The sequence below is a fragment of the Mus caroli genome, chromosome 3 (assembly GCF_900094665.2).
Source record: "Mus caroli chromosome 3, CAROLI_EIJ_v1.1, whole genome shotgun sequence".
NCBI lineage: Eukaryota > Metazoa > Chordata > Mammalia > Rodentia > Muridae > Mus > Mus caroli.
Genome location: NC_034572.1, coordinates 120886655 through 120901528, shown reverse-complemented (window position 1 = coordinate 120901528; position 14874 = coordinate 120886655). Strand labels below are relative to the sequence as shown.

General features: G+C 40.0%; 1 protein-coding gene across 1 annotated transcript in view; it reads right to left on the bottom strand.

Moving 5' to 3' along the window:
• Positions 1-14874, bottom strand: part of Zgrf1 (zinc finger GRF-type containing 1) — a 66629-nt gene that overhangs the window by 12595 nt on the left and 39160 nt on the right. The window contains exons 15-19 of the mRNA XM_021158878.2: positions 12658-12801; positions 9927-10041; positions 7514-7773; positions 6295-6454; positions 43-120 (exon numbers count right to left, since the gene is read on the bottom strand). Coding sequence (XP_021014537.1) covers positions 43-120; positions 6295-6454; positions 7514-7773; positions 9927-10041; positions 12658-12801 — 757 coding nt within the window. The remainder of the gene's footprint in view (positions 1-42; positions 121-6294; positions 6455-7513; positions 7774-9926; positions 10042-12657; positions 12802-14874) is intronic.

Here is a 14874-nt window from a genome sequence, read left to right as displayed (position 1 = left end):
AAAAAAAAAAAAAAAAAAAAAGGATTTAGTGGTTGGTTTTACCTGTAAGGTAAAATTGGCTTGGCAATCTTCCTAACACTTCCAACTCTGATGAACTTTTCAAATCCAAGACTGAGAAGCCTTAAAGAAAATAAGACAAAACAGATTCTCCTTACTTACAAACAGAGTATAAACACAGTTTCATGGATGCTTTATATTACTGCAAGCGTTCCTTTAAAGACAGCGTGCCCAGTCTGTAGCCCAGATTTTCCTTAAACTCCCAATGCTCTTGCCTCAGCCTACTGAGTGCTGGACATACAGACATGCACAAACATGTTCAGGCGTATTATTATCCTAATTATTTTTGCAAAGGACTACATTTTAGAATTATATGATTCAATATGAATATTTAGGCTCAAAGTAAAAGCAATGTAGTTGAAAATCTTCTCACAGAACATACTGAAAGGGTTTTGGCGGTTATCTTCCTTTCTTGGTGCAGGAGCTTAAAGCCAAGACTTTATGTATGCTCTACAATCATCCCACTACCTAGCTACCTCCTCCTCAGCACATTCTGCAGAAAAAGTTAGATATATTTATTTTATATTAAGAGACTATATAAGTTACTTTTCTATTGCTGTTATAAAACACTGTGACCAAAACAACTTACAGAAAAAAAGGAGTTTTTATTTGGGGTTTACAGTGCAGGGGAGTCACAGTCAATGATGGTGGGGTGGAGAGAACAGGCAACTAGAGCAGCAGTTGAGAGCCCACATCCAATTCTAAAGCCTCAAGGCCTACCTCCAGTGACATACTTTCTCCAGCAAGGCCACACCTCCTAATCCTCTGAAAATAGCCATGGACTGGGAACTAACTCTTCACATCTCTACAGAGGTCATTAAGTGTTTATAAAATGCCAGTTTTGGGACTGATGAGAAATAAAATGCCCTAAAGACAGAATATGGAAAGCAATAGATACTATATATTTTGCATTAAGAGCTTTTTCAGTATGTTAGTGATGCGCACTATCCCATCAGAGAGAAGGACACTGAAGCTCAATGTGAGATAACTTAGCTGAGTCTACATCATTAATAAGTGGATGAGGCTAGAAAGATAGGTCAGAGATTAAAAAACATTTGCTGCTCTTACAGAGAACCCTGGTTCAATTCCCAGCACCCACATAGTGGCTTAAAACCATCCATAACTCCAGTTCCAAGAGATCCTATGTCTTCTGGCCTCTCTGGACACTGCACACCCATGATACACACACATAAATCCAGGCAAAACACCCATACACATAATATTAAAACAAAAACAAACAACAAACAAATGAGTGGAACCAGTCAAGCCTAGAAGGAAGGCTAGATTGTCTGCCTCCAGAGACTGGAATGTTCCTCTGCAGATAACTCCTAACCCCTGGTTAGGGAATTGTGCAGAAGGAGAAATTATTCCCTTCCCTTCCTAGCTTTATGCTAGCTCAGAGGAGCAGCTCCATGACACCAAGTCCTCTACAACACTTGTACCACCTTGGAAACTGGAATTTAAAGAGAACCAAAGCAAACTGTAGCCCTGTAAACATAGTTTCCCAAAATGATGACGACAAAACTATTCTGTGAGAACATAAAAAGATTCCGATTTTAAATCTTTCAGTGTGACAAGACCTAGAAAGAGGCTGCAGGTAAGCCTCTGGTAGTGATGACTGTAAAGGAGTGCCTACATTAAAGGGTAAGGCCCAACAGGGGGTGGCAGCAATCATGGGTTCCTCAGGAAGTGAAAGGCAGAAAGACAGAAAAGCACCAGCACCTATCTCGTTCTGCCTCCTGTGACTGGGTGGACCAGCCGCCTCATGCCTCTGCCACCATGGCTTCCCCAGAGTGAGGCCTCGAACCGTAGATGTGAAATGTGATAAACACTTCCCGCCATAAGTTATTTTGTCAGGCTAAGATGAGAAGTAACCAGTGGACTTCAACCTAGAGAAAAGTGAGCTTCTTTTCCTTTGGAAATCGCTAGTGCTCATTTTTCAACTCAAGTTTGTATTACATCAGTAACATGGTGTGGACAGTATTCTCAGAGCACTGATACTAGAGGGGACTGGTCATTATATGTATCCATACTTTCATTTTTTTCTAAAAAAAAAAAAAGTCTTATTCTGAGCATCACAGTAGACAATGTCTGTTCCAATCACCAGAATGTTACTCCACTCTGAAGAAATGTAGGAATCCAGCCTATTTGCAGTTGAGGCATCTACCTTACTTACAGAATCACATTTCTCTGGTCCTTTGCAGAGATCCAAGCATTAAACAGCCATCTAAAATAGCTGTGAGTATAGCCTGGTGGTAGAACACTCCCAGGACATTTGGTCATACTGTGAACCCTAACTGTGTATTTATTGAAAATACCTGTCTCTAGCTGTGGTGTGGCTCAGCCCTTAGCACACACCTTTAATCCCAAACAATGAAGGTAAAGTTAGCTTGTAGAAGGAAGCACTCATATTTGAAAGTGATGTCTTACCACTTTCCTCACAAAGTGAGAAAACCAGAGCTTTAAAGATTTGACAGAATAGAAAAAAAGGGAAGCTACTTGAGAGAGAGAGAGAGAGAGAGAGAGAGAGAGAGAGAGAGAGAGAGAGAGAGAACAGTTTTACCAGGACAGTTGTACAGAGACAGGTTGCAGAGAAAGAACAAGCTGGACACAGGCAAAGATAAACCGAGCCAGAGGATGAGGAGTCAGAGGACGAGAACAGATTGCCAGAGTTAGTTTTAGGCCAAGCAGATCAAAAAGTCAGACTAAGAGGAAAGAAAGACTGAATTAGTCAGCTTGGAGAGGAATTTGAGCTAGAACAGCTGAATTGGCTCAGCCAGTCAGAGTTTAGAAAGAACAAGAGAAGGTGAACTTATTCAGCAGTAAGTCTCAAAGGCTGAAAACATTCTAGGCCTAAATAAGATTGTGTGAAGGCTACAAGCTTCCATGACTTGGCCTCAGTTAGCAGACTGAAGCAATAAGCCTTGGAGATGACAGTTACTACAGGAAAATAAAAGTTACTTTTACACTACACACACACAATCTAAGTACATCCTTTCAATTAAGTCCCAGGAATTCCTCATTATCTTGCATAAAAAATATGCAGTCCTCAGTCACTCTTAGATTTCCGATGAGAGAGTAAACAATAGCAAAACTTTCCCAACAATTCTACAAAATGTAACATGAAGTTTAAAAATGTTTCTAACTTTCACCCTAGCTTAGAACATTTTCCTAAGCTTGGAAGCTGACTTAGCAGGTAATAGAGCTTGCTACATAAGCCTGATAACCTGAGTTTGATCCACAGAACCAATGGTGGAAGGAGAGAACCAACTTTTCAACAACATCCTCACACAATCATGCATGCGCTGTGGCATAGTTGTGCTCACTGTCTGTCTGTCTGTCTCTCCTCTGTGTATGTCTGTCTCTCACACACATAGTATTTTAAAAGCTATTTAAAAGTACATTTTCAAAGACAGACATACTTATACCCAAGATTTATATTCATAAATATAATTTATATTGGTAAAATTTTGGAATGTACTGACTAAAACCACTTGGCTAATACTTGGGCAAATCTCACTGACTATAACTGTGAAAGTTCCTGTGCCTTGTGCCTCACACCTTTAACCTCTGCACTCAGGAGGCAAAGGCAGGTCAACTCTTTGTTCAAAGCCAGCTTGTTCTACAAAGTAAGTTCCAGGACACCCAAGAGTAAGAGTGTGTGTGTGTGTGTGTGTGTGTGTGTGTGTGTGTGTCAGTGAATGTGTTATGCATGTCAGGTCAGTGCACTGAGCTACATCTCCAGTCCAAAATAATCTTTAAGTTAAAAAATATGTAAACGTAAGCTGGGTATGATGGTCTAAGCCTGACTCCCCAGAACTTAGCAGGAGGGTCATCTTTGCTTACACAGTTGGTTAACTCTGAAGTATATGACACTCTGCCTCAAGAAAAAAAAAAGAAAAAAACTTTTTAATTAAAATTTTCTTTTAAAAAGCAAGATATGAAACAGCATATAAGGTTGTGTTATTAAATTCTATCATGTTTAGAAAACAAATGTGCATGAAAAAAATCCATGAAGAAATATAAAATATATAATATACATATTTTCTTCAAAATATTTCAGCCTTATTTTAATTAGATATACGCATGTGCCTGTGTGTGAGCATGTGCAGGCAAATGGAGGTCCGAGATGTTGGATTCCCTTGTGCTGAGGCTCCTGACACAGGTGCTAGGAAACAAGCACCAGCTCTCTGGAATAACCCCACCTGCTCTTTACTGCTAGTTCATCTCTTTAGCCCAAATACTTTCTAGCATCAACATTAATTTGATGAACAGGGTTAATTCTGATGTCTGGGGAAATGGCTCAGCAGACAAATGGCCCTTGCCAGGAGAGCAGGGCAGCCTGATGTCCATCTCTGAAGTGTATGGAAAGAAGTGGAAGAAAGCCGACATCATGGTATTGTTCTCCTACTGCTGGGCACATATACAGCATGGGTGCCTACACACATCATGCTTATACACAAATAACAAGATTTAAAATAAGATTTTAGGCAGGGTCTTACTATGTAGGCTAGACTGCAGCTTACAGAGATCTACCTTCCTCTGTCTCCTAGGTGCTGGGATTAAAGCCTCGGATATTAGACCTGGCAAATAAAATTTTTTAAAGTTTTTTTTAAATTTTCTTTACAATTTATTTTTATTTTATGTATGAGTGTTTTACTTGAAAGTACGTATGTGTTCCAAGGATGTATCTGGTGCCCAGGAAGGCCAGGAGAGGCCAGATTCTATCCTAGAACTGGAGCAAGCACCTGAAGTTGTCCTCTGACCTCCACACGTATGCTGTGGCACACATGCACATGCATGCACTCGAACAACACACACACACACATACACAGAGAGAGAGAGAGAGAGAGAGAGAGAGAGAGAGAGAGAAATTAAACAAAAAGCAAGATTCATAAATAATCATGGATTTTTAAAAATATAGCTGTTGCTTATGTGGAACTTCAGATAAATACTGAATTATTGGCAAGTATTCTGCACTTCCTTGGCATTTAAAAATTATACTTACGTACTGTCTGTGTGTTTGTGCCGTGCCACCAATTTGGGCACACATGCGCCTCCATTCACAGGCTTGGCAGCAAATGCCTTCGCCTGTTGATTCATTTCAGCAGTCCTTATTGGCAATTAAAACAACCAACCTAGACAATCTAGACAAAAGCTACTACAGTCACGCAGTCTCCTGTCCCCTATCACTATGAGGGACTGAGGCCGGATCCAGGGGCAGGGAAAGACTCTGTCTTAGAGTAATAGGAAGATTGATAACATAGGACATGATAGTCTTCTCTGACCATACACATGTAAAGGTGTGCATTTCTACCATGCACATATACACACACAGAGTAAGTGAAAATTTCTTTTTGTATTTACTTATACTATATTGCTACTGTCTTCTTTGTGTCCCTCTTATTAAAATAAAGACATAACTTTCATTGCTCAGCTATGTTAATGTGTTTATACAGATGCATGAGCAAGAGAATGGCATATAACTGCCATTCTTTTTTTCCCTAAAGATTTATTTGTTTGTTTGTTTATTATATGTAAGTACACTATAGTTGCCTTCAGACACACAAGATCTCATTACAGATGGTTGTGAGCCACCATGTGGTTGCTGGGAATTGAATCAGGACCTCTGGAAGAACAGTCAGTTCTCTTAACCTCTGAGCCATCTCTGCAGCCCAGCTGCCATTCTGAAATGGCAGTTTCTGGGATTTGCCACTAGCCTACTTGTATGATAGTAAATTGAAGCCTCTGAGAAGAAGCGGCACAAGCCCCATGGTGCGTGTGTGTCCTCTGCAGAGCATCTCAGCAAATGCCCGTGCATGCAGTGGCCTCACTTACTGGATAGCTCAGAAGCACTGAAGGCGGACGTCTACTATTCTCAATAACAAGCAGCAGGCAAGCCTCCTTTTAGTTCCAGAGGAAGATAGTACCCCATCAGTCCAAGATGCATCCCCAAGAAATGCCTTTCTAAGGAATGCTCAGGGCTCACAACAGACTCCCCCCATCCTACAGCAACGCACTTCTAACCCTACGTGTTCTTGGCCAACCTTGTATTTTATTGGGTTATTCCATCTTTATCCAAACTGCCAGATAAATGCGCAGTCAGTAGTTAAGAAGTTAGACTATTACTACATCATAGCTCTTGGGTCAGAAGCGACAGCCTTGCACTCTTGTCAGGCAGCAAGCGTATGAACAGACACTGGGACACAGTCACTTACGTCCACTTGCCACACTTACCCAAGAAGCACTCTGTCAACAGCTACGTTAGTGGAAGAGGAAACGAGGACTTTCCATGGCCTTGCATTGCCACCTGCTCCAGAATCACACTTTTCAAACAGCTCTACCAAGAACAGGATCACCACAGCCAGCAAATAGCTTTTGCCTGCTCCAAAAACACCTAAAACACCATAAAACCTTTCATGAATGTACAAGCAGTGTTCTCTCTATCTCACCCACCTTCATTTAATTAGCTAATATGTTCAAAATCAGAGTGTCCATCTACTATGTGCAACACAAGAGAATAAACAGACAACACTACAGTCAACAGGTAAAGAGAGAATGATAACAGGGTAACAGAGCAGAGAAGTAAGACTATTTATCATGGTCTTGTTGGACAGAAAGGCTTTCTATAAAAAAAGAAATAGCAAGCTGTGTGGTAGTGGTGCATAACTTTAATCCCAGCAGTCAGGAGGAAGAGGCAGGCAGATCTCTGTAAGTTCGAGGCCAGCCTGGTCTACAGAGTTAGTTCCAGGACAGCAAAGGCTACACAGAGAACCCCTGTCTCAAAAAATCAAAACAAACCCCTGCACATATGAAGCGGATATGCAGCTTGGTCTTCATGTGGGTCCACTAACAACTGGAGCAGGGGTCACCTGCCTTTGGATCCCCTTCCCCTAGCTGGGCTGCCCTGTGTGGCCTCAGTGGAAGATGATGGATTTAGTGCTGATTCAACTTAATATGCCTGGGCAGTTGGGGCGGGGGCAGTGAGAGAAGGGAAGGGAGGTGAGAGGGTGGGAGAAGGGTGGAGGGTTTTATCAGGACGTAAAGTGAATAAATAAATTATTGAAAAAAAATCCCCTCAAACAGAGAGAGGGGGAGAGGGAGGGGGGAGGGAGAGAAAGAGAGAGAGAGAGAGAAAGGGAGAAAAAAGGAATACAGATTAAGGAGAGAGGAGGGAGGGCGAGAGGGAGGGAGGGAGAGAGAGAGAGAGAGAGAGAGAGAGAGAGAGAGAGAGGTAGCAGAACTAACTCTCCCAGAATCACATGAGGTGTGTGCTACTTTTAATGCACATTTTACAGAAATCAAAGCTAGGAAATAAGTCACCTACCAAGATCACAGAGCAAGAAAATGATGGAGCCAAGATGTGAAAGCAGAGTTCTGATTCAGGATGCTACATCCTTACCCACTAGAAAACCCCAAAAGAGCAGAATTGCCTATAATCTACAATGTCTCTTACCATGAATGACTGTGATAGGCAGGGAATGGCCGAAGGGCTCCAGGGCATCTTCATCACTTCCTTGGGATGCCATCATTTGAGCTATCTGAATTAGTGCTGTAGCTTGGTCCTTGTTCAACCTGTGTACGTTAATCAACTCCCTAGCTAACTGCAGGGTCGCTCCAACGTGGAGTTCCGTTTTTGTTTTAATGCTTGTAATGGCTGGTGGGATAAATTTTCTTTTACTGATATTTTTACTGCTAACTGTAGCTGACTGAGACCTAGTAAAAAGAACATCAGAAACAGTTAGGAATTGTGAAATGTGTGAGTGGACTTATTCATGAGTTAGCTTTTACTTTACAATCCTCAGGAAAAAAAAACTGGAGGTAACAAATGGATAGGCTTCACTCTGGAGGGTGCAAGAGAACTAATATTTACAAAATACCCACTATCCATGGCATGAGTTTAAGTAGTTTACAAATTAATTTTTTTAGGACACCCCAGTCACCCCAAATAGAGATATATAAATATTGAAATGTTCCCACAATTCATGGTACTAACAGGTAGTAGGCTTTAGATAATTAACATAGCTGATACTTCAGGTAAACTTACAATAGGCAAATGGATTTTACTGTTATTTAAAATATATAAAAAATGAAGTTAATAGGCTTTTTAAAATAAAATAAAATAAAATAAAATAACTAGAGTTTCACTGTGGCAAAGAAAAGGGCAATGCTGCAAGACAGATTTCCAAATTGGAAGGTAGGAGCTGGACAGGTCACTCAGTGGGAGAGGACTTGTTTAGCATGAATGGGATTCAATGCCCAGTGTAAAAATACCACACATTTCTCATTTTAATGGATTAAGTATAAATCCACTTCCCAGTTATTTTAATTCATTCATTGACTTAGTAAGACAGGATGTCTCATGTATGCCTCATTAACCTCTCTAAGTAGCTGAAGATGAATGAGAATTTGATTCTCCTGTCCTACCTCCACAGCGCTAAGACTACAGGAGTTTATTACCACAGTTGGTTAACCTGGTACTGGAGATGTAACTGAGGGCCTCATGGATGTGACAGAGTGAGCTGTAGCCTAGCCCCATTTCTCATGTTTTAAAAAGGAGCTTTGGTGTTAGAAAAATTTTAAAGTGAAATACAGGTAATTAGAATGAAAATAGTATCAACATCTACCCTGTAAAATCATTCTTTTGAATGTTAAGCATTATGCAGCATTAAGATACAGGGAAGGGGCTGGAGAGAAAGCGGGCCAGGTAAAAGCACTGGCTGCACTTTCGGGACACCCAGATTCTATTCCCAGAGCCCACATGACAGCTCACATATGACTGTAATAACACTTCCAGGGACTCCAATAACCTTTCTGACTTCCCAGATGCCAGACACACAAATGATGAACATACATACATGCAGGCTGAACACCCATACATGTAAAAATCCATACAAATGAATGAAATTTTGCACAATGAGGCTGGAGAGATGGCTCAGCAGTTAAGAGTGCTGGCTGCTCTTCCAGCAGTCCTGAGTTCAATTCCCAGCAATTATATGGTGGTCCGTGACCATCTAATAAAGGAATCTGATGCCCTCTTCTGGCATACAGTAGTACATTCAGACAGAGCATTCATACATTAAAAAACAAAACCATAAATAAATAAACTTTTTTTAAAAGAAGAGAGTGTTCTATAACATACTAGGTTATTTAAAAGAAGATACCATAATGATCCTTTTAAAAGGTACCCCCTTCCCTCAATAAAATGAATTAATTTCAGAACTGGTCAGAACTGGTAAATGACAACAAATAAACTGGTGAAAAGGAAAGTAATACATATAGCTTTCTTCCCTTTTATAAATATTATTTATTTATTTTTGGTGCAGAGGATCAAAGCAGAGCCTCACACATGCTCACAGCATTCTACCATTGAGCCACATCTGTTTTATGCTTGATTTCTAATATACAGTAATCTCCAAATTTAAAAGATAAAGTTTTGTTGGTAAGAATATTCAATATTCTGTTATTGTACTTTCAGTTACCACTTGAGCTGATAAATTTTTTGTTAGCTTGATACAAGTTGGCATCGGAGAAGAGGGAACCTCAATTAAGAAAATGTCTCTATCACATTGGTCCATGGGAAAACCTGTGGGGCATATATTGATGTGGGAGGGTCCAGCCCACTGTAGGTGGTGCAACCCTTAGGCAAGGGACTGAGCAGGCCAGTAAGCGGCTCCTCCATGGTCTCTACTTCAGGTCTTGCCTCCAGGTTTCTGCACCGAGTTCCCTTTGAGATAGACTCTAAGCTATAAGATGAAATAAGCCTTTTCCTCCTAAGTTGCTTCTGATTATAGTGTTTATCAAACAATAGAAAGAAGCTAGGCCTCCATAATATAATATCAATGACACAAAGATTAAAAAAGACTTACATTGCTAGCAGGTGTGGCATTAGTGGAAGAGCAGCTGGGTTAAAGTAGTCCTGAATGTTCTGCAGAGTTGTCAGCTCTGTGCTGGCATTACACACCAACAATGCATGGACTGTGACTACAATGAAGAAGATTAATAAATAAATGAAGATTAGATGTAAGTAAAGCCACACAAACTGATTACATATCCTTACACCTCAGAGGTTATCTTCTGAACTAGTCAGATGGCACGTTTTTTAGGACATGCAGAGATCTTTATGCATCTATCTGTTTATATTACTATGCTCTCTACTCATTCATTTTGTGTGTGGGTGCTCATAAACTGCATAACTGAAATCACACTTGAACTCAGTCCAGTAAATACAGGACAGCGCCAGTGCAGGGCACTGCTTGGAGCAACAATTCTCTTTAATCAACATAGTGCTTGTGCTATCGTATTTATGCAGTTTTTAAACTTTCTTGTATTTCTCTGTAATCATTTATTAAAACATATGGAAAACAGAAAGCTAGAATGCTAACATTGCTAAGAAAGCATCTGTAACAAACACTAAAATGTCCACATGAAAAATGGCTGTTAACTGGTCTCTAGTTAGATTCATACTGGTTGGCTAAGTTCATTCACTGAAAAAACAAAACAAAAACAAACAAAATAAACAAACAATTGAGTATAGTAGAGCACACCTTAAATCCTACTACTCAGTAGACAAAGGCAGATGGATCTCTGTGAGCAGGAGGCCAGCCAGGCTTACTAAACAAATAAATAAAAATAAGGGGAAAAAAATGAACAGGCCATGTATGTCTACAATTCTAGCACTCCAGAAGTGGAGGCAGGGAAACTTCTGTGGGTTCATGGTTAGCCTGGTCTCCACAGCAAGATCTTCTCTCAACCAAAACAAAGGGGGCTGAAGGGAATGGAAGGTCAAAGGTTAAAAATATGAAATACTAAAAACCGGGATCATTAAATTCTGTGTTTTTAGTTCATGATAGACCAAATTCAACTGTCAGAAATAGAGACTGGGGGCTGGAGAGATGGTTTAATGGTTAAGAGCATTGGCTGATATTCTAGAGGTCCTGAGTTCAATTCCCAGGAACCACATGGTGTCTCACAACCATCTGCAATGGATCTGATGCCCTCTTCTTTCATATAGGCATGCATGAAAATAAACAGATAAAATGCAGAATAAGTAAATCGTAGGAAGAAAGGAAGAAAAAGAAAAGAAAAGAAAAGAAAAGAAAAGAAAAGAAAAGAAAAGAAAAGAAAAGAAAAGAAGGAAGAGGCTGAGATGTATGGAGCAGTTTCAAGAAGCCTCCAGATTTATAGAAATAGATGGAAGGAAATTTACTAAAGTTTCTTAGGACTTTAAATGCCAGCAAAATTTGTAACTTTCTGTTTGAGACAAGTCCATAGTCCATAGTCCAAGCTGGCTAAAGATTTACTTAAAAAAAAAAAAAAAAAAAAAGAAAAAGAAAAGAAGGTGGCTAATCTTTCTTCATAAAAATTTCTCAAGAAGGGCTGGCCACAATCATCTGTGAACTCTGATGCCCTGTTCTCACCTCTGTAGATCAGGCATTCATGTGTGGCACAGAAATACATGCAGGTAAAAACACTCAGACACATAAAAAAATAAGTATATCTAAAAGAGAACTCAAAATAGGTTGAGTACTCTCAAAATAAAAATCATATTCTTTAGAATCTCAAATCTCTAAGAACTTCACAATGTAATGATGCACTCTTCACTAAATATACTTTCAAAGACCAAGAAAATTAGAACTCATATAAATACAATTATGAAAATGTTTTATGTCTGAAGTCTATATATTTTTAAAATCAGGTATGTAGTATATAAAATTCAATTTTAACCAATGCTAAATGATAGTTCAAGATTTCTTTTTTGTAAAGATTTATTTTTTATGTATATAAGTGATTTTTTTTCTGCATACATGTATGCTGCATGTGTGCCTAGTGCCCTTGACGATCAGAAAAGGGTACTAGATCCTCATAACTGCCATTACTGATCACTGTGAGCCATTATGTGTGTGCTGGGACTAAACCTGGGCCTCTGCAAGAGCAACAATTGTTCTTAACCACTGATTCATCTCGCCAGCCCCTTAAGGTTTCATTATATTGTTACCCTATAGGACCTGAACTGTAGAAATACTTACAAATTCTGTTTTCATACATGTGTTAGCTTTATGTCAACTTGACACAAGCTAGGAAGACATAACTTCAAATGAGATAATGTTAATACTTCATTGGGCTATCCTGAAGGCAAGCCTGTGGGGGCATTTCTTGAATTTATAACTGAAGTGGAAGGGCCCAGGTCATTATGGGCAATGCTATCTCTGGGCAAGTGATTCTGGTTATAGTACAAAGTAGGTTGAACAAGCCATGGAGAGCAAGCCAGTCAGCAGTGTTCCTTCATGACTTCTGCTTTAGTTCTTGCCTCCAGGTTCCTGTTGTAAACACCTGCCATGGCTTCTCTTGATGATGGACTATAACCAGTAAGCCAAAATAGACCCTTTCCTCCCCCACATTGTATTTTGCCAGTGTTCTGTCATGGCAATAGAAACAATACATATTTTCAGTATCACAGTCCATACAACATTAGAAACTGGAGATGGGTGCTTTTCATTGGCTTTAGCAAACAATTCCACATACATCACTCTTGCTCTTACTGCCGCCTGTGCCTGTTGTTCTGTTAAATAGAGATTAGGGTGGCATAATGGTACTTACTGTTGGTGGGCCAATTAGAAGGGAAATAACCTTTCAAAGGCAGCAGCTCCACTTCATTGACAGAAGATGGCCCAAAGAAGGCACTGCATGCAATGAAAGTATCTAGTTCAAAGTCTAGGGTTTTTGAAATAACCCAAAGATCACCTGGAAGGACAAACATCTTTAAATTCCAGCTTTACTGAGGTAGGTTTGAGCAAAACAAACAAACACGAGTTGGATGTTTAACATGGCGTTTGGGGTGGCAGCAGAAATTCAATCTAGTGCTTCATGTACCCATTCTACAGCTGTACTACAATTCCAGCCACAGCACATTTTGATATATCTTGTATGATGATTCCCATAATCAAGCTAATTAATATACATCTCTCCTGACATGGTTATTTCTGTGTGCATGGTAAGAACCCTTAAGATCTCCATTTTTTGCAGATTCCAAGTACATAGTACATTATGATTGATTATTGTTACCATGCTGGATATTAGACCACTAAAACTCATGACAGGACGCCCATATACTCATACAGCTTCTGACATATACATATAATAAAAATACATCCTACAACACGTGTCGATTGTGAACATGCTCATTTATATATGTGAATCCAAGTGAGTGTGCACCACAGTGTACAAACAAAAGGCAGGGAGCCTTGGGTGCTGGTCTTGCTTTACACCATGTTTGAGATGGAATCTTCTTAGTATTTTTCCCACCAGGTTATCTGGCCTAAGCTTCTGGCGATTCTCCTGTCTCTACCTCCCATCTCCTCGTGGTAGCCATCTCTCCAGACCTTATACAATAATTTTAATACTTAAAGAATACATAAACACAAAGTACTTCCTCTGATATATAACTGTCTACTGGTGGTATCATGTCAACACTCAAAAAGTAGCTGTCACAGCATTTTAGAATCCAGCTTTTCAGACAACAGACCTTCAACCTATTCTTTCAACCCATCAACATAATGTTATTTCATTCAGAAAGTCTTGCAACAAATAAAGCTACTGATCAACCTCAAGAGTCAGCTTAATGACACTCGAACAACAGTAATTCCTCACCGGCTTACCTGTACACTATACCTTAAGTATAGCTTGTTCTGACAGCATCAGCTGGGAGGGAGGCAGTGAGGTGACAGCGAGGGACAGAGTCTGGGCAAACGAGGAAGGCATGTGAATGCTTTCCAGTACTTGTATCAGTTACCCATTTTTAGAAGTAGAACAGTATTTAAAAGAGCATAGAAAGGAGACAAAGGGACAAGGAGATGGCTCAAGAGGTAAAGGTGGTTACAAACAAACTCTTGCTGGGCATGGCATACACCTTTAATCCCAGCAGCCCTTGGGGAAGCAGAGGCAGTAGGATCTCTGGGTCCAAGCCTAGCCTATTCTTCAGGGTTAGTTCCAAACCACCCAGAGTTACATAAAGAAGTCCATCTCAACAAACACACACCAACTGCAAAGAGGTGAGAGCACTTGCTGATCAAGCCTGATGGCCTGAGTTTGGTCATCAGAGCCCACATAAAAAGCTAGGTGAGGTAGATTATGTCTATAATCCTAGAATTCCCATGGGATAAGATTCTGGGTAGCAAAGACAAAATAGGTTAAAAGCTCACATATGCAGCACAGCAGCAGAAACAAGAGGCCTTTCAAAACAAGGTAGAGGAGAACTTAAAAGTTGTCCCCTAACGTTCACACAGGTACCACAGCATGTGTATGCCTCACTTATAAACACACAAAAATAGTCAAATCATTTTTGTTTAAAAGGTGGGATGAAGAGATGGCTCAGACATTAAGAACACTGACCACTCCCCGAGATGGCCCCAGTTCAATCTCCAGTATCCACATGGCAAAACACTCCCAAACAATTTTTTTTTAACTTTTATAATTAAAAAAGAGGAAGGGGCATAGGGAGGCATGGTGGTGCACACTTTTAATACCAGTACTTCAGAGACAGAGTCAAGTGGATCTTTGTTCAAGGACAGCCTGATTTACATGGCAAGCTCGAGGCTAACCAAGAGTATATAGTAAGACCCCATCTCAAAAACAAATAAAATAAAATAGAAATAAAGAAGCATAAGAAATAGTAAAATAAACAAAAGTACAAGTCTATTGAAACATACAAATTTATCAATCATAATAAATCTAGTTAATTGCTGGGCGGTGGTGGTGCACGCCTTTAATCCCAGCACATGGGAGGCAGAGGCAAGCGGATTTCTGAGTTCGAGGCCA